At 50.6% G+C, this 21,520-nt stretch overlaps 1 protein-coding gene across 1 annotated transcript in view; it reads left to right on the top strand.

Moving 5' to 3' along the window:
• Positions 1 to 9,006: 9,006 nt before the first annotated feature.
• SRC (SRC proto-oncogene, non-receptor tyrosine kinase) overlaps positions 9,007 to 21,520 on the top strand; it is a 30,871-nt gene continuing 18,357 nt past the window's right edge. The window contains exons 1-3 of the mRNA XM_077831973.1: positions 9,007 to 9,132; positions 15,421 to 15,670; positions 16,005 to 16,104. Coding sequence (XP_077688099.1) covers positions 15,430 to 15,670; positions 16,005 to 16,104 — 341 coding nt within the window. The 5' untranslated portion in view covers positions 9,007 to 9,132; positions 15,421 to 15,429. The remainder of the gene's footprint in view (positions 9,133 to 15,420; positions 15,671 to 16,004; positions 16,105 to 21,520) is intronic.

Below are 21,520 nucleotides of genomic sequence, written 5' to 3'. Positions count from 1 at the left end.
CCGCAGCGGCGCCCCGGGCCCTTTAAATCACTGAGAAGCCCTGGGGGCTCCCGGCTGCCACCGCTACCCCGGGGCTCTGGGCTCTGGCACAGCTTTAAAGGGCCTGGGGCTCTGCTGGAGCCCTGAGCCCTTTAAATCCCCGCCGGAGCCCTACTGCCCGAGCCTTGGGGTAGCGGCGGCGGGGGCTGGAGCTCCAGGGCCATTTAAATCCCTGCCACTGCTACCCCAGGGCTCGGGAAGCAGGGCTCAGGCGGGGATTTAAAGGGACCCGGTGGGGGAGGGTAGTGGGGGGCTGGAGCTCCGGGGCCTTTAAATCCCCGCCACAGCGCCGCTGCTACCCCAGGGCTTTAAACTGCCCTCTGGGAAAGACGGTCCCGGTACGGCGCACCGGCTCTTACCGGTACGCTGTGCTGGGGCATTCCGGCTTACTTTCACCTCTGGAGATGCTGCAGTTCTTACCAGGGTGCTGGCCCTGGACCCTGACTGGGGGCTCCATCCTCTTCGGGGCTAGCAAGTGTGTGCTAACTCAAAAACTTCCTCTCCGCCCACTGTCTCCCAACACCTGGAAAGGTTGAGGGTGGTCTCATTCCCTGATCTCCTCAGCACTGGGGAGGGCAGAGGGTTTCTCCATCTCTATTTCGCACTCCCTGGCTGCTGTAATAGGCAGTGTCTTTGCTAATACCGTGGCATTTTAGAGGTCATCTCCAGTGCCTGCTTTAGCTACTGCTGGGTGATTAGTTTCAAGTGGAACTGACCCTTTGCCTACAGGGTTCTTCTGAATAGCAGCCATGACAACAGCAAGGCATTGGTAAGGTTTCACTCTGCTGCTGCTCAGAGCTTTCCCAGGCTGCAGCAGAGGCACTTGAGCTGCTTATCTGCTGATTCAGGAAGGCAATGCTACATCCGTTCACACCTGGCTCCCATATATAAAGTGTCCCTGGCAACCCCTGGGGGCTAGAAACATGGACTTTTGGTTAGCAGAAAGCTTCAGTTCTGCATAGGCTGAAGGCACAGGTTGCACTTGCCAGTAATGAGGAGAGAGGATTTTCATGTTATGCATAGGATCCGCATACTAGTGCTAGGATTCACGCCCCCGGCCTCTTAGGTACAGTAAGCTTAGCTGCTTTAGGTACAGTACCCCAAAGGGAGGAGCATGATCCCATCCTTTATGGGGCCTAATCCCCACCATTCCTAGTGCTTTGGGACTTTTGCTTTGATGACACTATTTCCCAAGGCCTCTGCTTTCCTGTAAGAGAAACAAGAATGTGGTATCTCCAGATCTTGGTCTGGTAACATGGTCTGTCTATCTCTCTCTCTCTCTCTCTCTCTCCTCCTTAGCCCTTCTGGAAAGGAGACTGTTTCCCCTCCACCACCAGTCTGGAAAGCTGTAAAAGCCACACTGATACCACTCTGGCCTTGAGATATTTGGGTACAAGGAGCCTCTCTACTTGGGAGTGGTGGGCGGGCGAGTCTTTCTCAAGGAGACAGGCTGGCTTCAATGCAGCTGGATTTCCTCGGGCTGCAGCTGGTGAAGTGTGACTCTGCCAAGGGAGATGTAAGTCACTGGGGTCATTCTCTTGCCCCTTTTAAACTCCTGGGGTAGCAGCTCCAGGGGAAATTCAGGGCAGGAGATCCTGGGTCAGTATAAACTGCTGGGAGACTCTCCCTTTCATTGCTCCACCGTGGGGTGGCTCTCAACTTGTACGGGAAGTTCTCTCTTCCCTGTGGGCTCTGTAGGAGGCACCAGATGAGACCCGTAGGCACCTAGCCAGCCTCTCGCCCCATGATGAATACATGCTGTAGTGTGTGAGTGCAGACTGCTGCCCTCTTGACTGTGCCATAGGCCCCATTCTATTACCAGCTAGTGGAGATTCCCCTAGGTTCAGGTGGCAGGGGTACTGCTTTGGAGCAGGAAGCTTTGACCCCACTGGTGACCGTTATCCGCATGCTGCACACCAGAACTTCTAGGTTCCGCTGTGTCTGCATCCACCCGGGGTCTCTTGCAAGCTCTCTGGGGTGGAGACTGCCTTGTTCATGTTTGTGCAGGTCCTGGACCATGACTGAGGCTCCTAAGTGCTACCACAACACACCTAGCTAATGGCCATGGATTTGCTAGTGAGATCTTCACTTCAAAGTGCTCTTTTTCTCACCCTCTCCACCATTTCTCCTTCCTGGGGCTATAACCGTTGCTCCCATAGCCTGTCGGAGGGGAGCGCACAATACAGCTCAGTGCGTCCATCTCCTTGGTGGGAAGCTCCATGCCACGTGTACGGAATCTCTCTAGAACAAATGCGGTGATGGGCTTGCAGATGGGATGCAGAGCACAAACAGAAACGCCAGCCGCTCCGGGGCCTCTGGGCTGGCCGATCCAAAGGAGTGGAAGCAGCGCTGGCCAGGTCTGGAGGCGTTCCCGGACAGTTAATTTTTACTCTCCATATGCCAACGCTTTCTTTTCACGTCCTGTGGCTCATTCAATTAACAACCCCACAGCCTTCCAGATTTGCCATGGATGAAGCCAGGGGGAGGGCAGGAGGAAGTGCTGTCTAAGCACCATGATCTGAACCAAGCTGAACTACGCAGTGGAGTGCCTTGTTTTTAATTGCTTTTTTTTTGGGGGGTGGGGGGGCGTGGAGGCCATTTGCTAAGATCTGTCTTGGTCTGTCTCCTGAGGGCAGGAATTGCATGTCTCAGCTTATCCATTGCTTCCCCCTCCAGCTCCCTCCCCCCTGTTTGGTCTTAATCAGTGCCACAGCTTGGGGTGGGCGGAGGGTAGTGGATGGAGGGAAGAGCTGTGGTGAAAACCTGGAACTGGACGTTAGGCAAATGTTCCTCTTGGCTGCTGGAAAATGCTACAGAGCTCCAGGGAAAGGGCAATTCTCATGGATCACGAACTCCTTCGCTACTTGGTATCTCGCTTCCCTCCTGCTCCTCCAACAGTGTCTATGGGAGCTGGCCATTTTAAGCCTCTTGAATAGGGGATTGCAAGCTGCCACTGTTTGGCAGAGTAAAGATGGGCAGAGCAGGCTCTGATGTCTTAATGCCAGGCAGGGTGGTAGCATGGTTGTCTGTCTGGTTAGAGCACAAGACTCAAGTTGGGCTACTGCCTGTTCTAATCCCGGCGCCATCACTGCTTTACTGTGATATTGGGCAAGTCTCTTAACCTGTCTGTGCCTCAGTAGATTTCTGTGTAAAATGTGGATCGTGCTTAAACCTGGTGGTGGTGACTAATCCGCTAGTTTGAAGTGCTTAAGATCCTTGGGTGGAAGGTGCTAGGGACGTGCGTGCATTATTTGTTAGTATTGCTCTGCCTATCGACCATCCCTAATTAGAATGGAGGTCTTTCAAGTTCAGCATAGACCAACTTACATCTGTGGCATGGTCTGGTGGACAGCTGCTGGGCTGAATTCAAGGGCCGTGGGTGCTGATCTGAACCCAACTCTGCCATTGATGTAGTGTGTGAACTTGGGCAAGTCATTTCACTGCCTCTGTTTCCCCTTCTGTTTTTAAAAAAAAAGGGGGGAGGGGGAACTTTCCAGTGCTTTGAGATCTTGGGATGGGCTTTTGTCACTTGGCACCATAGATACACGAAGCAATATTCTGTACACTGGCTTCCTCTGAGCCTAAAGAAGAGTCCATAATTTCTCAAAATCCCCAGACAGGATGGTGCAAAAATTTGTTTCCACACCTCCAACCTGAACTGTAAAGAGTGGACAGTGCAATGCTAGTAAGAGGGAAATTCTGAAAAGGTGTTACCATCTGCCCTGGAGTGAGCCCACCTAACCCAGGAGTTAGAGGCACTAAGGATGTCCGCTTCCAGAACATGATTAGCCTGGTCTATGCTAGACAAACTTCGCAAACACTTCCCACTGTGGCTGATGCCAAACAAAGAGAGACCATGGAAAGCTAGTGTAGGCAATACTTATGTACTCGTATAGAGGCTTCAGCAGTGCTGGGGTGGGAGGTGTTGTACAGCTCGTCTAGGGTTTTCAATATTATCTACTGTAACTTCTTTCCTTCCTTTGCCATCCTCCCACCCTTAGTAATATTGTGTATCACAGGAGCACCTAGAGGCACTGAATGGACTTGGTGTGGGGCAGCCCCTGCCCCAAAGAGTTACCAATCCAGACAAGAGACACAGGGTAGGAGGGTATGAAACTGAGGGGAAGTAACTTGCAAAAGGTCACACAGCAGGTCAGTGGCAGAGATGGGTATAGAACCCAGGATGAAATCCTGGCCCAACTGACTTCAGTGGTGCTAGGACTTCACTCCAAATCTTTAGAGTCCTAGTCCAGTGCCTGAATTGTTACTACCTTGCCTATCTTCCCGACCAGACCTGTAATCCATCTCTTTTCCCATGGATGCTTTTTCTTCAGTGTCTTGGTGGAATTTTTTTAATATCGCCTCATTCACTGGTGGCACGTCATCAGATCCGACACGCTGATCAGCTCAAGCCATGAGGGTTTTTTGTAATGTGATTCAGACTAGTCAACCATCTTGCTAAATACAGTGAAACTGTAATACTGTCTTTAAAAATAAAATACTAAGCATCAGCCAAAAAAAAGTGCAACTAGGAAGTTTCCCTTTCCAGAACTTCACTGTGGCTCTAACGGAATCAGACAGAGCCAAGGGATGCAGCCTCCGAAGACCTGTCAACTGCAGTGGAGTATGGATGTGGGAAGGGAATCTTATTTGTATGTACTGCAATCCTGAGTTGAGACACTAACTTGAAATCCATGCATCCTGCTGTGCAATTATTTCTAGCAAATATTAGTCAAGTACAAATTACAAACTGTTCTGTCTTAGAGAGCTGTCAATCAAATGCTGCTTGTTATCCTAATCAACCTCACTAAAAATAGTGTCAAAACTTATTAGCAGGGAGAAGGGAGAGATATCAAACTGCACTGTAGAGCATCTACAGCATGTTAACCAATGTACTCAAACTGCCAGCCAAAATACCCCAGTGGGACTGGGAGGAGATGTTTGGTTGGCTGGGTCTGCATAGATCCTGGCAATAAAATCCATTTTTTTTTCATATCCACCCCAGTGCAACAGAATATTAAAAAACAAAAACAAAAATCCCACGACTTTAGCCTTTGCCATACCCCCTTGTCTTGGGATCCTTTTAATTCTCCAGCTAAGCGGGGGCTGGGTCAGGTCTTTTATGGAAGATCTCAAAGGCAATCTTAGATGCTCAGGATCACTGTGTGCTCTCATTTGGTCCTTGTCTACACTGATTCTTTCTAAAACCTTTGACCTGTGCAGCTCTGCTAGTGGGAGTTCCCAGGTAAAACATACAGGCAGCCACTGGTATTGAGCCCAGCTCTGAGCCAAGTTAAATACACCAGTGACTGATCTATTCTAGTGCACTCGCCATTGCTTCCTGGCTTTGTCTACACTAGTTTTTCTAATACAGGTTTTGTCATTTGGATGAAATGTGAAATCATGGGCCTGGCCATTTTCTCATGACAAAAGATCCCATAGCACTTTGAGTAAGGATGTTGCCCTAGCTAAACCCCAAATTCAGTAGTTATAGTCTGAGTTTCCCCTAAATTTTCATATAGGTAGTGTTGTTGTACCTCCACTAAGTTTTAAATTGTTGAGCGTTGTTATAGCTGCTGTGTTCACCCCAGAAGTGGCTGCATTTCAGGGTAGCTTAAATATTCTCTGTATATCCCCCCTCCTCTCCTGTGGATTGAAGATGTGTGTGGTGCTTTGAGATCTTCTGAACGCTGCTATAGAAGTACAAAATGAATGACTTGTGGATTTATTTATTTTTTTAACTCTTTGTGCCCCTGTTGGGGGGTGAGGGTTAGAGGAATAACTCTCTGAAAGTGGAACTCCAACTAATGACTACTCCAGGGAGTGACCTTTGTGGAAATGATGAGATTGGACACACACCATGTCTGTGAGAGTACTGGTGACACTTCTGAAAGGATTTGCTTTCAAACTAGAATAAATTCAGCCGAAAGGGGTCCAAGAGCCTGAGCATGGTCAACAAATGGAAGCTAGGTGGTAGAAACCAGTTAAGACCTGAGCCTCCAGTTTACCCAGGGGTTTTGGATGGCATATTGGGCATATCTGCTCTGCTGCTACCTGTGCTCTCTCTGGGGGCAGGACTTGCGGCATCTCTCACAGGCACTATGATGTCCTTGCCCAGCCTGCCCAGTAGGAAACCTGCATCCGTGCACAGGGCTGCTCTGGCTGCTCTGTGCAGGCTAGTTGCGGGGTGGGGTCGGATCTGTGTCTAAATGCTCTGAGATGAAACCCACAGTTCCTCTGAAGAGACCCAGCAGCTCTAGGTACTGCGCTGGCCCACCTAGCTCATGCAGGGAGCAGTTTCTTACACTGGTGACAATGCAGACACCCATTCAGGTAGACGCTCGCGTTGGGTAGCCCTGGGCTGCCACAGACAACCTCCCCTTCCTTACCCTGTTGATCTTGATGAAGTGGAGCGGAGAATCGTCCCCTCTTTACACATGACTGATCAGAGAGGCAGAAGTTGGCTGGCTGTCGTGGACTTCAGAGACCCACCAAGCTAGAAAGTTCTTGGGGAAGGTGAGGAGGGTGGAGATCACAGCCTCCCTGGCTTTGATTAGCCCTTCCCATAAGCTCCTCTTGGCCAGATGGGGAGGCTGATGGGAAGCCCCCCTTCATGGGAGGGCGGGGGTGAAGGGAGGAGGTGTGAAACTGATCTCAAGCTGGAGTACTGAAAGCTGCAAGCATGGGGCTATCTGTGCTGGGAAGGTGCCCAGGCAACATCACTGCCTATGGGGCATGCAGTAAGCAGCATGTTGAGAAGTCTGTGGTAACCTTTCATTTTATTTGTGTCTCAGATTCCTGAAGAGCTGAGGTGACTTCACATACAGCCACTCCACCCCTGTAGAAAGGCTGTAGCTGGACACATTGAGGTAAGACCCTTTTCCTTTTTGGGCAGAGGGGAGAAGAGGGTCTGAGAGTTCTGCAGTGACTATTCAACAGATCACAAAGTGAAAGCGAAATCTTCTACTTAGAGGCACTTAGATCCCGAGGCAATAGGCACCTTTAGCGGGGTGGACTTTAGCTAGGTCCCAGGTCAGGTACAGTGCAGCGTGCATGGGAATGACGCACATAACCCGGTCCTGCCAGAGTAATATGTGTGGTTCGGTGCCGAGTGCAATGGGCTGCTGCCCTATGGAAGCCATGTGGAGAAAAGTGCAGCTATTGGTTTGGTTTGTCTTCATATCAGCTGGTGCTTCCAGAGCAGACATGACTGACTGTGCTAAACTGGGCATGATGCTTTTAGTTCTAACTGGCCTGTTGGAGACACAGCTGAGGCCTTAAACTCATCCCACCAATGGCCTCAAACTCATCCATTGTGATTTCTTCCCTTGAGCTGAAATCATCAGAGAGCTCCAGCAGGCCTGAACTTGCCTTCTGTGCTAATCCAGCTGCGGAAAAGCCTGCCTTATTCTACCGTGTCTAATCAGCCAGGAGCAAGCGTTTGCGAATGCTGGCTGCTTTTGCACTTCACCTTTGTATGGAGAGGGGATGGGGGGCTTTCACATTAAAGATTCTGTGAGATCCTAATTGCTCACAAACCAGATGTGAACTGGAACCACAAATACATTTTTCCCCATGACAATGTAGCGCTACCATTGTTTTGTTTTTTTAAACTGGGGGAAATGATGTGAAAAGCAAGAGGGTTTTTGTTTTGGGGGAGGATGGGCGTGAGAGGCAGGAAATGTACAAGTCAACAGATTCTGGTCCCTCTCCTGAAAAGTGACAACACTTTGTTCCCTCTCTCCCCACACAATCTGCTTCTCTGTGTCCTTATTGTATGGCTCTGCACGTGGTTTGGAACCCATATGAGACAGGCTGTAATTCTCTGGGGTAGGAACCATCTTTTTTGTTCATATGTGGTACGGTGCAGTGTGCACTGGGCTCCTGCGTCAGGATTGGGACTCCAAGGTGCTACCACAATACAGGTAGGCTGTAGTAACGGCTTTGGGGATGATGATTTAGGCAGCTTCCTTCTTGCACCTGAAGCTTGGACCCATATTTGCAGCTTCCAGTTATCCAAGCAGATCTCCTTCGTAGCGTAGTGGGAGCCTGGAAAACTACTAGATACCAGTGCAGAGACCGTGGTGCTGTGCAGATGTTTGTCTCCTGCCATACTCACAAGGCAAAAGGCCTCTCTCATGAGGTGAAAGCAGCCATGTTTAGCTGCAACCACACTGAAGTTGGCACAGTTCTGATCTTGTGGCTAGGACTAAAGGCTCCCCAGGGAAGTGTCCAATATCTGTTTCCTGCTGGGGCTGATATTACAAGCTTCTCAGCTTGGTAGCTTCCTTTAAGCCCAGTAACTCATTTAACAAGGCTAGAAGAGCTGGAACTAGCTGTGGGAGGGAGCGGAGGAGCCAGCCTCCGGGAGGCTCTAGGCTAACCGGCAGTAGATTCAACTAGCTGTATTCTCTCCTTCCTCCCTGCAGCCTGTCTTTACTCCCTTCTCTTTCGTGGCTCATTCTTTCTCTCCCCCGCCTGGCAGAGTGTGTCTGATCTCTCCTTAACTCCGAGACCTTTGCACACAGCACATTCCCTGACAGGTCATTAATAACTCCTTTCCCCCAGGCCTCCCCTGTGCCACTCTTTTTAGCAATACAAATTCCTTTGCTAGACTAATGAATAGGCATTGACCCTCCTGGTTTTATCAGAAGGGGGTGGCTGGAGATCTCCTTGTACAGCTGGCTTTCACAACACTGCTGCTGCTTCCTCCTGGATTGTAGGCAGAGGTTGGAATTTTAACCCTGTCTTTGCCTGAGCGTGGAAGCGTGGCTACCTCCAGCTATTGGCAGTCAGGTTTCTGCCAGTGTGGCTTCTGATTGCCCACACCCAGCTCTTGGTGGGCCACCATTAGCTGGAGGGTGGGTGTTGCCTCTCGCTCTTTCAGAGGCACAGCTCTTTCTCCAAAGGTTGATTCGATGACTCAGCATGCCTTCTATTTCGCACAGGGAGGGAAGGAAGAAAAATGTTTTTGGCAGCATCTCCAGCAGGGAAGAGTGACGTTGGGGCACTACCTTACAGTGGGCACTGGGCCTGCTTAGAAGCCAGTGGGCATCCAAGGAATGTTGAGGCTCACTGTATCAGTTGCTGCTGGTACGTTGATCTGATGGCCCTTCCCTATCTATGCTGTGATCCTACAGAGTGTAACTGGTGGAGGTTTCCTGGGAGGAGAGGAATGGGGGATGGGAGGGTGGGCTAGCTGCCTGCCCCTCATATAGGACTTACAAATCGGGCATTATAAAAAGCACACCTGAGTGAACTTGCCATTCAGTCCTTCTCTCTGTCGCCCCTCCTCCTAGTTTGGGTTGCCAGTGGAGGCTGGGCTCCAAGAGAGGACCTGCTGTTGGATCGGTAGGGGTGGCCAGTGTAAGGGGAGCTGAGCTGGTGGCATGGGGGATGGGATCGAACACGGGGCAGAGGAGACCTTGGGAAGTATGTAGTGTAAGTAAAGGAAGAAGGACCCAGGACAGGTCTGAGCTGTTCACCTCTCCCCCACCACACCACTGAATTCTGCCCCACTCTGAGCCTGCTGTCTGACTGACTTTTCTTCTGTGCCTCCTGGCCAGTGGCCCCGTATGTGCCGTTGTTTCCCTCTCTCCAGCTGAGCAGTAGAACGAAAGACAGAGCCCTACGACACTTCCTTTTTTGGTCTGTGCGTCCTGTCTCTGCAGTCAAAGCCCACGTGAGCGCGAGGCCAAATTAGGCCTCATCAAAGCAGTGCCGGCTGTGGTTCAGCACGAGTCTGTGGGACCCCTTTTTCAAAGGGGTAAACCCGTGGAGGGATGGGGGTTTCCAGCACTCGGGACTCTCACAAGTGCACTGTTTGTGCCTTGGCTTAAAGGTGCTCGGGGTGGAGCCCTCCCTCTAGAGGCTAATTTGTGTCCTAGACTCTTGGCCTGGATAGTCCCTGACTTGGAGACGCCGGATACCCTTCTACACTGGCTAGTGTGCTGCAGCTAGCTTCTTGCTCTCCTAGGCAACTTCCCGACATAGGCTCCAAGGTACGCCAGCCCAGCATGGCGGCTTTCTCAGCTGGAGCCTGCCGGCGGGGCTCGTGACGTGGGGGCAGTGGTTCAAAGTGGGTGGGGGAAGGGAAAGTTCGGGGGGACTCTCTCCCAATGAAGTCCCTGAAGATAGACAAGGACTCTCTTGAGAGTAGGGTTGCTGTAGTGTGCCCCACTTGTGAATGGATGGGGTGGGGGAGAAACACCCCCAGGAGTCTGAAACAAGGGCATCAAAACTCCTGCTGCCTGTTTGGGGCCTAAGCAGATCAGAAAGTGTCTCCAGAGGTGACAAGTAACCGTGGGTCTAGCCGTGTCGGAGTGGCCATTGCTGGGTGCTTTAGACGAAGACCTGCCTCTTTCCCCTCTCCACGCCCCCCCCCCATACACCAGTTCTCTGACACAAGGTGTGGGGTTGGCTCCTGAAGCAAGGGGATGATTGGTCTTGTTCAACTGTATTTTAACTAGTGCAACTGCAGGGGCGGATCTTACTCATGTAAAAAGTCTGGCCCTTTTCTGAAGCCCATTTCAATGAGTTGTGGTGATGTTGTACCCATGAGCGCCTGTGGGGACCCAACTGCTGTGTGAGCAGTACAGTGTCAGTCCCACCTCCTACTCCCGTTGCCCATTGTCTTTCCCAGGAGTCATTCTCTCTGGGCCAAGTTCACAGCTAGTGTAAGTGATTTCAGCAGAGGAAGAAAGAATTTGGCCCATTGTCTGTCTTCTCCTCCCACTACACACTGATCTGGGGAAGTCCTAGTGAAATACTCTGACACTAGGCTCTTGTGGGACTCTGAAAAGGGACACTGCATTGCATTACGGCACGGTTAAGTTAGGCCCATTATGTCTGTCTTTCAGATGCTCGCTTGCTCGCTCACCAGGCCAAAAGAAAGTGACTCAGAATGATTAGGAAAAATCACTGCTCTTATGCACAGACCATGTTACGAGACTCTGTCTTTTTCCGTTTGGGGAAGTGTTGTTTCCAGGGGAAATTCTGAGCTGACTTGGGTACTGTGACTGCCCATGTAATGGTGGAAAACAAGCCGTGTGGTTAGTCCCTGTCCTGCATTGCGCGTGTCTCCTTCTCCCTTTGCGCATAGATGGAATTTAGCAGGGCAGAATCTAGTAACGGGAACACGTGGCGGGAGACCTGAATCACCTGGGACAAAGGTAGGAAAAAATAAAAGGCTGAACTGGGGGCAAGAGGGAATGTTTCTGTCTTTCCCTGTCCGATTGTTATTAACAAGTATTCCAGAGCATGAGGAACAGCAGTCTCCTAGATCATATTTTCTGTATTGCTCTTCTGCATGATTTATTTTTAAAAGACCCTTATTCCCTTGGTCTCTGGCTCCTGTTTTTCCTCCATGCACAGGCAAGCCATGACTTTGCCTCCCTTGTGAGATGCCATTGCCACGGAAGTCTCTTGGCCTGCCCAAGGATTCTGTTTTGTGTTCCTGTTGTGCCTTCAGCCTGAGGGGTCCAAGCACTTTGCACAGCTTAATGTTTGAAGTAAAGAAATGCTACCCTCACTTCCCAGATGGGGAGGAAAAACTGAGGAGAAGTGACCTGCCCAAGGTCTCCCAGGGTCCGAGTCCAAAAGAAAACTCTGGTCTCCTGACTCCTGGTTCTTTAGCTATGGATGAGGGCCCCGATCCTGCAAATGTTTACATGTACGCTCCACGTTACTACCCTGAGTAGCTCCATTGATTTCAATGGAGCTATTCAGGATAGTAAAGGTTAATAATGTGTAAGTGAGTGGTTTTTGGTTTTGTAGAAAAACAATTATGCTCCCTGGATCTAGAGGTTGGAAGTGAGCAGACGGCCTCAGCTTTTTCAGAAACAAAGGAGTTTATTTTGAAGACAAGATCTAATAATAAAGACATGGGGCTTACAGAAGCAGAACTCATTCCATTAGGAGGAAGGATTTTCCATTTAAGGGGTAGGTAGCTCCCTAAAGCAAAGGCCCATACACCCACGCCTATCTGATCCCACTTTGCAGAAATCATAAGTGGAGATGAGGTTCCTCAACTGGAACACTGTCTCAGAACCTCCTTGGCTCTGTATAGGTGTGTGGTGTATTCCAGACAGTGCTGGAATTGCAAGCTGTCCCTTTAAGAGAAGGGAGATGGACAGGGTTCCTGACCCTGCTTGCAGGTTAGGGAGCTCTGTAGCAAAGCATGTGACTGCAAAGGTGCAGCTGATTGGCATCAGTCTGTTTTAAAGGAAGGTGCAGTAAGTTGTGCGTGGCTACCTTGAGGGAGTAGCCCGTTTTCTCTGTTTAGGTTCTTGTGCGTTATTTCTGAATTCTAAGAAATAAAGTAGTGTTACGTTGCAACCTTCCAGCCAGAGTATTTTGTTTTTATCTAATTTCTCTGTCTTGACATGACCATCACAGTGTAGACTTGAACTTGTTGGCTCACACCCTTTAAGCTTCTGTCAGAGAGAAGTTTGCTCAGAAAAGATCATTCTGGGCTTCCAACCTGGCTCCGTGCATTTTGCAGAATCCCTTGCAACTTCCTCCTGCACTGCTTCATCTAACCTGCTCTCAGATTTCTGCCCCACACGTGTATCTGCCATCTTCTCTGGCCCTTGCACAACTGCTTAACTTATTAAGAACTGCCCCTCTCCCCCAAAATGAACTAGCCTAAATACTTCCTTCTGTAGCTTCAGGACATTGCTATGTATCCTGCCATCTTCAGAGACCAAAATAATTCCCTTCTTTCATGTATATCGCTATTTAGAACATATTTATAGAATGTGATCCTGAGTTGAAAAATGTTGTTTTTATTTATATATATATAATATATAATATCACACACAATATTATTTTTATATATATATATAATATATCACACACACACGGAGCTTAGCTACTAACTACCTAAAATGCTCAGAATCGGAACTCTGTGTGTGTTGCATAAGAATATAAGAATGGCCATACTGGGTCAGACCAAAGGTCCATCTAGCCTAGTATCCTGTCTTCTGACAGTGGCCAATGACAGGTGCCCCAGAGGGAATGAACAGAACAGGTAATCATCAAGTGATCCGTTCCTTGTTTCCCATACCCAGCTTCTGGCAAACAGAGGCTAGGGATACCATCCCTGCCCATCCTGGCTAATAGCCATTGATGGACCTATCCTCCATGAATTCATCTAGTTCTTTTTTGAACCCTGTTATAGTCTTGGCCTTCACAACATCCTCTGGCGAGGAGTTCCACAGGTTGACTGTACATTGTGTGAAAAAAATATTTCCTTTTGTTTGTTTTAAACCTACTGCTTATTAATTTTATTTGGTGACCCCTAGTTCTTGTGCTATGAGAAGGATTAAATAACTCTTCCTTATTTACTTTCTCCACACCAGTCATGATTTTATAGACCTCAAGCATATCCGCCCCCCAGTTGTCTCTCTTTTCCAAGCTGAAAAGTACCAGTCTTGTTAATCTCTCCTCATATGGCAGCTGTTCCATACCCCTAATCATTTTTGTTGCCCTTTTCTGAACCTTTTCCAATTCCAATATATCTTTGAGATGGGGCAACCACATCTGCATCCAGTGTGTGTGTTAATACTCAACTGTTGCATCCCATGGGCTACTTATGGGTAGTAGGGTGTCTCCCACAATTTTTCGGGATGTTTAAAATCCCATCTTTCCAGTGATGATCCAGCACTTGTGTCTGAACTTCTGATGTGGTTATAACTTGTGTAAGATGATCTGACTCCTCTCTTCCTGCTCATAGGTGCTGGAACAAAAAGCGCTGGGGGTGCTCCACACCCCCTGGCTTGAAGTGGTTTCCATCATATACAGGGTTTACAGTTTGGTTCCATGGCTCTCAGCACCCCCATCATACAAATTGTTCCAGCCTGCTCCTGCCTGTCCCCTAATAGGGACACTGAATGTAGCGTTTGTATGCAACAGTCTCCTGCTGGATGCAATTACTTCCCTTTGCTGTGTCCCACGTAACGTTTTTGTCGATCACAAGGCGGCTGTTGCAATGTGGGGTGGCTGTCGTCCTGGTGAAGTGCCAGTGACGCCCCCGTGGTCTTGTGAGTCCTGCTTTCAGAATGCTGGGCTGCCTCTCTGAAACGGAAACTTCCTTGCTGTTCGGACGACCTTTGTGGGAGAGGTTTCAGGGTAGCAGCCGTGTCAGTCTGTATTCGCAAAAAGAAAAGGAGGACCAGTGGCACCTTAGAGACTAACCAATTTGTTTGAGCATAAGCTTTCGTGAGCTACAGCTCGCTTCATCAAAAGCTTATGTTCAATTAAATTGGTTAGTCTCTAAGGTGCCACTAGTCCTCCTTTTCTTTTTGTGGGAGAGGAAAGTCAAAGGAGGATTATGGAAAAGGCTTATTTTGGAAGCCAATGGTAGTAGCACATCTTGAATGGCTCTAGGATTTAGAGACGCACCTCCCCAGTGCCTGTCTGGTACCCTATGAGCAATGGGCGCTGGCTATCCTACCTGCCCCCAAAGGAAATGGTGAACCTTAGACATCAGCTGAGCATTCTGAATCTGCTCCCAATGTCCAGTTTTCCCAAAGAGTAATGCACAGCCATGATGGGACCCGCAGGCCCTCTGCTGGGCGTGTGTATGAGGGGATGCACTCGGGAAAGTGGGCCCACAAGGGAGTTGGTGTCTGAACACTTCATGCTGAGTGGGGGTGGTCCGAGGGGAGCAGCAGAGTTCAGAGCTGTCTAATGTTGGAGCCCAGCACTTGTTTTTTCCCTTAGCTGAGCTAGGGCAGACGGTCTTCAGATCCTCTACCTGAGGTCCTGATTGCTTGTAGGCCTTAAATTTCCCATAGAATTCCTGCGGTGCCTAGTCCTATTATTGCACGGGCCAAATTTGAACTCTGGTAAGTACGTTCAGCTTAGTTGAAGTGCTTGCTGCAGTGTGAAATTGGATCTTCTGTAGCGTTCTTCTGTGTTTGCTGATGCATCATCCCCCCTAGAGATGGCTGCTTGGCAGTGTTGGGTGGAGAATGATCTCCATGTAGTACAGAGGAGTCGGAACGCTTCTGGACTCTGGACCTGATCTTTGTGGCTAGGCTAGTCTGTCTAGTTGGTTACTTGTGAAAGGCACGTGCTCTGCATAATTCATTCCACTGCAATGCTATTGAGTGTGCTTCTCTTTGGTACTTGAAATATCGCTTACTAAGTGCATTGAGTCTATTTCACTAGCTAATACAGGGAAGTGGGAGACTGTACCTGAATATAATGAGGTGGAGCCCATCCCCGGGTGGTCATGATGGGAGGTTTGCCAGCTGGACAGTGGTTGGTTGGCCAGTACACAAGGGGTCTGGAGGAGTCCGTCCAGACCCTAGCGGGTAGACGTTTGTGTCACCCTGACCACAGGGATCTGCTTAACCCCACTGTCTTCTCCTCCAGTTTTGGACCATGGGGAGCAGCAAGAGCAAACCCAAAGACCCCAGCCAGAGGAGACGCAGCCTGGAATCTGCTGAGAATGCCCACCATGGCGGCTACCCTTCCTCTCAAACACCCAGCAAGACGCCTGTCCCCGACCCCCATCGGACCCCCAACCGCTCCTTTGGGAGCATGGCTGCTGAGCCAAAGCTCTTTGGAGGCTTCAATACGTCCGACACAGTCACGTCCCCGCAGCGCTCGGGGGCTTTAGCTGGTCAGTATGATGTCAGCTCTGACCTGCCAGAGCGGGAGGAGCAGCTGGAGGTTCTGGGGGAGGGAGGCTGTTAGAAGGGAGCCATGTGCTAGATGAGGAAGAACTGTCTCGCGGGAGTGCTGGACCCTGAGCCTTAGGCTGGTGGGGGCCGTATGACGGGTTGGTGCCATTTTTGCCAGCTGTGAGGAAGGCTGCAGTGGAGAATCCAGCCTTGCAAATGCCATGAGGAAAGCAGAGGCTGTGCCGAGCATGGCTCATGGCTAATTGCCATGGGGGAGCAAATGCTTCCTGGAGCGGGAGTGTGGCTAACAGGATGAGTTTGGGTCTGTTTCAGGTGGAGTCACCACCTTTGTGGCCCTCTACGACTACGAGTCACGGACGGAAACAGACCTTTCCTTCAAGAAAGGGGAGCGCCTCCAAATTGTCAACAACACGTAAGTGTGTCTGCCTGCTCGCTGGGCTGGGGACACCTCTGCTGCTTGGGCTGGCATTTCCCTTGGAGAGGTTCCGACCCTTCCTGCTCAGGGGAGCCCCGCTGGTAACATTCCTGCCTCAAAACTGCTCTTCTCCCTCTTGCTTCTCCTCTTTCTTCTATGTTTAAGCCCCGACTGGTCATGACTGTTGCCTGGGGTTTGCACGTGGTTCCTCTGGGATCCTTCCCTTCCCAAAGCCTGGTAGTGTGGCTGTCTGCCTGTCCAGCTGCAGAGGGGTGGGCTGTGCCTCCTGTGCCAGCGAAGGGCCCCTGAGCTAGACCCAGGGGATTTATCAAGAGTACCACAAGCTGCTGTCCCTGCCTCTGGGGCTGCTGCCCGATAGGGAGCTTCGGGGCCATGGAGCAGCCCGTGCAGCACTAGGTGGTGAGGGGCAGCTAGGGGGATCCTCCAACTTGCCCCATTCAAGCAGCCTCCCTTCTTACCTCCCTAGCCCTCCGTCCCAGGACTGGGGAGGGCTGGGTATGGTTCCCTGCAGCGCTGCCCAGAGCGCTAGAGAGGCTCCAGTCCCTCCCTTCAAGGAGGTAGTGAAGGGAAGCTGACCTGCTCTAAGGAGCATACCTGTGACTGGAGTCATGTGGTGGGTTCTCCCCTGCTCTGTGACATAATGGTGCCGCCGGGTCTCAGTCCCCAGCGTCCTGCCCACCCCTTGAGGACTGGATGTGATGTGTATCTCGGGGCAGAGGCAGTGAATGCACCTCAGATGGTTTGACAGGCATCCTACGGTCCATGCAGAGGATCTTCCATGGAAGTGGGTAACGGACACCTGCTCGCCCTGCCGGAGGATCCACTGGGAAGATTGTGAAGCCCTCAGTGTCTTGATGTGACGCCTTCCGGGGTTTAGGTGCCAAGGGAACTGCATTTACCCAGGCAGCCTGCGCTGCGGGAGCTGGGCAGCAGAATGAGGCATTTGGGAAATCCTGGGGGTTACTGAGTTAGTCCCCCTCTCTTACTAGAGCTGGGTCCTGCATCTGGCCTGCTCTCCCCAGTGCTAGGGCGGGGTTGGTGTTCTGGAGCTAGAGGAGGCCTATCTTGAGCTGTGAGATGTTCAGGCAGTCTGAGCTCTGGGAAGGTCCAGGAGGGGAACAGCAAAAGGGTGCTGGGAAGCACCGGGAGGTGAGCAGCGAGCATGCAAAGGGCCCCCTGGTTGAATGCAAGTGGCGTCTCCCCTTAGAACTATCACTAAAGTCACTGCAGTCCCCTCAAAGCGAGACACACAGAGGTTAAGCGATGTGCCCAGGGCCACAGAGGGAGCAGGCGTCTGACTCGGGAGTCCCTGGCTCTGAGTTCTGTGCTTGGATCACTTCACAGTTCCCCTCCGTAAGCTAGGAAACGGCCCTCTGCTGTTGACGCTGTGGAGAGGGATTGTTGGTTGTTTCTCTGGCTGCTCGGAGCATCTAAGGTGTCTGTGGCAGAGCGAAAGGTTAGGTGCTTCCTGGGGTGAGCCAGACCTAGAGGTTCTTATTGAAAGATGCATCGTCAGGATCACCTTTAGTTTGACCTAGTGTTGGGGCCAGGCTCTAGGGTGAACCAGAGGGTTCTCTCTAGGGTGAACCTGCCCTACCACCACCACCACCACTCCCCAAAACAAACCCCCATTGGGAAGTATTGTCCTGTTACTCGTGGTGCCCCTTGGCTGCCAAATCTCTCCTCTGCCTAGTGGCATCAGCCTCCCCAGTCTTTAAATAAATCACACCTCTCAGGGGGTTTATTGTGCTTCCCTGCTTTTGGCTGACAGCCTCAGCTGAGGCCACAGGATCTCAAATCCCTTTTGATTGCCTTGTGAGATCTCTCCACGCACACTTCTTTCAGTTCAGCAGCACCAGCGCCCGTGCGGTACCTCTAATCTAAGCCCTGTCTCTTTCTCTCCTGCACAACATGCTTTCATTTAGGAGAAAAGTGGATGTCAGGTGTGTATCTGTTTTTACTTTTTTGTTTAAAGCCAGCTTCCTTCCCGGGTGGGCTAAAGGGCAGCTGGGGAGGGGGTTGCTTCGTGGTCCATTTATGGTCCCTGGTCACAGTTGCACTTGGATCCCTTTGTTTTGTTTTTCCCCCCAGTGGAGCTTTTATAGGCTCATCTTCTAACTACTAAATAGCCCTGCCTAGATCTGTGTGCCAATACTGCGGTGGTCTGAATTCAGTCCCCTCTTCTCATCCAGGTCTGGCACCTTCTTCCCCCATCCCTTCCCAACAAAGCACTTCCTACCTGTTTGTTTTCTCTCCCCCTTTTTTGTTTCTCCCATTCATCCAAGCCACCAGTGCACCAGTCTTTCTAATGGCAATGGGGGATGCAGGCAGGACAGAGTGGGGACTGCTTCCACCCTGCCTCTCTGAAATTCCTGGTGCTGCACCCCTTCATCTCCTCAGCTCCCCCAGTGGCATTCTTGCCAGCTCTTTACACTGCATGTCGCATGCAGTTGGAAGTAGGATAGTGCAAAGGGCTGCAGAAGGAGAGGTGTTGAATTTGTTCTTCGTTGGAACCAAGTGTGTGCTTTTTAATAAGTGTGCATACACTGACAAGCTTATCAGTAGATACATTTCAGAGCTCTTACGGTGCGCCGACCAAATAGCCATGCTTCAAGGAATGGGCATGCTCTTCTGGCAAAGGTTGTGCTGTGGGAGACACATCTGTCCGGGTTCTTACACTTTCCCCTGCCACTTTCTTAAAACTAAGGAAATTTAAAATGTGAAGGGAACGCTTAAAGATTGCAACATCAAGCACTGGCAGGTCCAATAACTCCCTGACTGTGAGGTTTCTACTGCTATGTTACTTGTGTGGTGTTGCCCAAATGGAACTTTTCAGTTCCCAACTCCTGTGTGTTTTTGGTTATTAACTCAAGCCATAAAATCTCTCTAATGTGTGAAGTGGCTAAGTTCAGTGTTGCAGAAGAAACCTCAACTTTGGGAGTTTCCTGACCCCTTTTTGAACGTTTGACTTTTGGAATCTTAATTTTGTACTAATGCTAGCTTTGGTTTCTAATGAGTACTCTAAAAGGAGGAATCTGCCTATTGGGGATTTTGGATTGTGCAAATGTCTGTGAGAGGTTCCCCCTACTCCCGTGCACAAAAGGCAACTCTGCTTTCCATCTGAATTACATTTGCTCACTATTCCAAAGTATGTGTGTCTCCTTTGTACATGCCGCAGGGACTCTGAGAACAAAATGGCTATCTCTGCAGGCCAGGTAGAGTGCTTGGAAATCCTAAGGTGCACTATGCAGGAGAAAAGATCTCCGTTTCAAGCTACATACCCCACAGTATCCAGTGTAACCGCATTGCTGTGACCTTCACTTTATCAGAGGAAAAAACCATCTTTAGAAAGCAGCTTCATGCAGTGCTGTTAGGGGAGTGACCGGGGTGAAAGTAACTGAGGACACTTACCAGTACAGCGCTGGGGTGGCTCTGGCCCCCAGAAGGGGCAGGGCCTCCAGCGGAAGGGGCTGCCTGGCCCATGCTGCCCAGGGCTCCCGTGTTGATTTAAAGGGCCCAGGGCTCCGGATGCCGCTGCCGCAGTAGCAGCGTCTGGAGCCCTGGGCCCTTTTAAATCGCCAGCCCCAGGGTAGCTGCTCCCTTTGGGGCCCCCCCCGCCCGTCGGTGGCCAGGGGGCAAAAGGGGCAGGGACGTTAAAGCGCTGCATGGCCCTTTGCCGTGGCAACGCTTTAATGTCCCTGCCACTTTTGCCTCCCCTGTCGGCGGCCCTGCCAGTACGGACACTACTGGCAGGGCTGCTGACAGGGTGGGGGAAGGGGCAGCGACATTAAAGCTTTAACATCGCTGCCCCTTCCCTCCCCCCTCCGCCTCCTACCAGCAGGGCCGCCGACAGGGGAGGCAAAAGGGCAGCACTTTAATGTGGTGCGGGTTCTTACCGGTACATAGTATCGGCCCGTACTGGCTCACTTTCACCCCTGGGAGTGACTAACCTACACGTGTTGAATGATTGAAAACACTTAATCTTCTGCCTAACACACTGAGATGTGCAGACATTCCTGGGATAACCACCCACCTTGTCATGCGTTCTCGCTGACCACGCAGTGGAGCTGGCATTCTAGCCACATGTTCTGAATGCAGTTAGCCCAAAACTAGTCATTTTGTTTTCCTTTTGCGAAGTATCATTAGAGAAATATGTGGCAGATGGAAAATCCTGCCTAGCGATACATCCAGGCCCTTTGGTATTGGAACTAGAGTCATGTAACCTCTCAGGAAATGCTTCTGGTTGAGGTAGGTTACAAACTCCCGCCCACGCCTGGTTTTGAGTCAATCTGAGTTGGTTTATGGGTTTGCTTCGAAACCACACAGAGCTCGGTGTCTTCAGCACTTTTTCTTCTGGAGTCGCTGATCTTGTTTCGACTCAGTTAAACTTGAGAAGGAGCCATAGGCTTGGAGTGAGAGAGAACTATTGCGTGGACCTCTGTGGAATGAAACAGCCAAGTGTCTCCCATCCTTCGGTTAAAGAGGAGGGACTCAGATGGCGAGCCAGGAGGTGACTACACCTTTGCAAAGCTGGGAAGGTGGTAAGTGGCAAGGCCTCTCCTCTGCCTCCTGAGCTTTGGTGGCCTATAGCCAAAGCTCATATAAAAGGTGTGCGGGTCTGTCAAAGTCACTGGGGAATAGCACAGCAACTTGGTAACGAGAGCTGCCCTGCTCCACTTCTCACACCCCAATGAGAGCCTAACGTCAGGGCTGACTGGACCATTTAAAATGCTCATGATACGCACCATAGAGATGGCCCCCAAACAACCCCCCACCCCCATATGAATAATTGGATCTCCCAAACTTGATGTGGTTAGAAATCCGCCCCGGTTCAGAACTGCCAGAATAATTTGTGTTCTCATAGCACCTAGGAGCCCTGTCCATGGACCTGTTGTGCTAGGTGCTGTACAAACACACAACAAACAAAGCCCCTGCCCCAAGGAGCTTCCAATCTAACTGTATAGTGAGCTAAACCTACCGATCAGGATCGCCAGCACCTCACAGTTCAGCTGCAGGTCTCTGAGACTCAGGCCCCATTCTGTACCATGGCTATAACTGATGACACTGTCATCCCTGACCTGGTTACAAGGCAGCTTAAATTAACAGGCCAAGATTTACAAAAGTGGCTAGGGACTTTGGCTGCCTCCATTTTTGGAGGGAGGGGGGAGGAAGACGTTTGTAAAGTTTTCAGAGGGTGGGAGCTCAGCACTTCCTGAAAAGTCACACCTCTGATCTGCCTCAGATATTGAGGCCTTCATGAGGAGAAGTCACTTCTAGGAATCTTGGCTGCAGCATACCCAAGGCGTAACCTGGGACAGGTTAAGGAACCTTGATACAGCTAGAATCACTTGACATCATTGTCTCCATGACAGACAGACAGCAAAGCTGGACT

Source organism: Eretmochelys imbricata, chromosome 13 (genome assembly GCF_965152235.1).
Source record: "Eretmochelys imbricata isolate rEreImb1 chromosome 13, rEreImb1.hap1, whole genome shotgun sequence".
NCBI lineage: Eukaryota > Metazoa > Chordata > Testudines > Cheloniidae > Eretmochelys > Eretmochelys imbricata.
The sequence above is the reverse complement of the archived record's forward strand: the minus strand, read 5'-3'. Positions and strand labels throughout refer to the sequence as shown.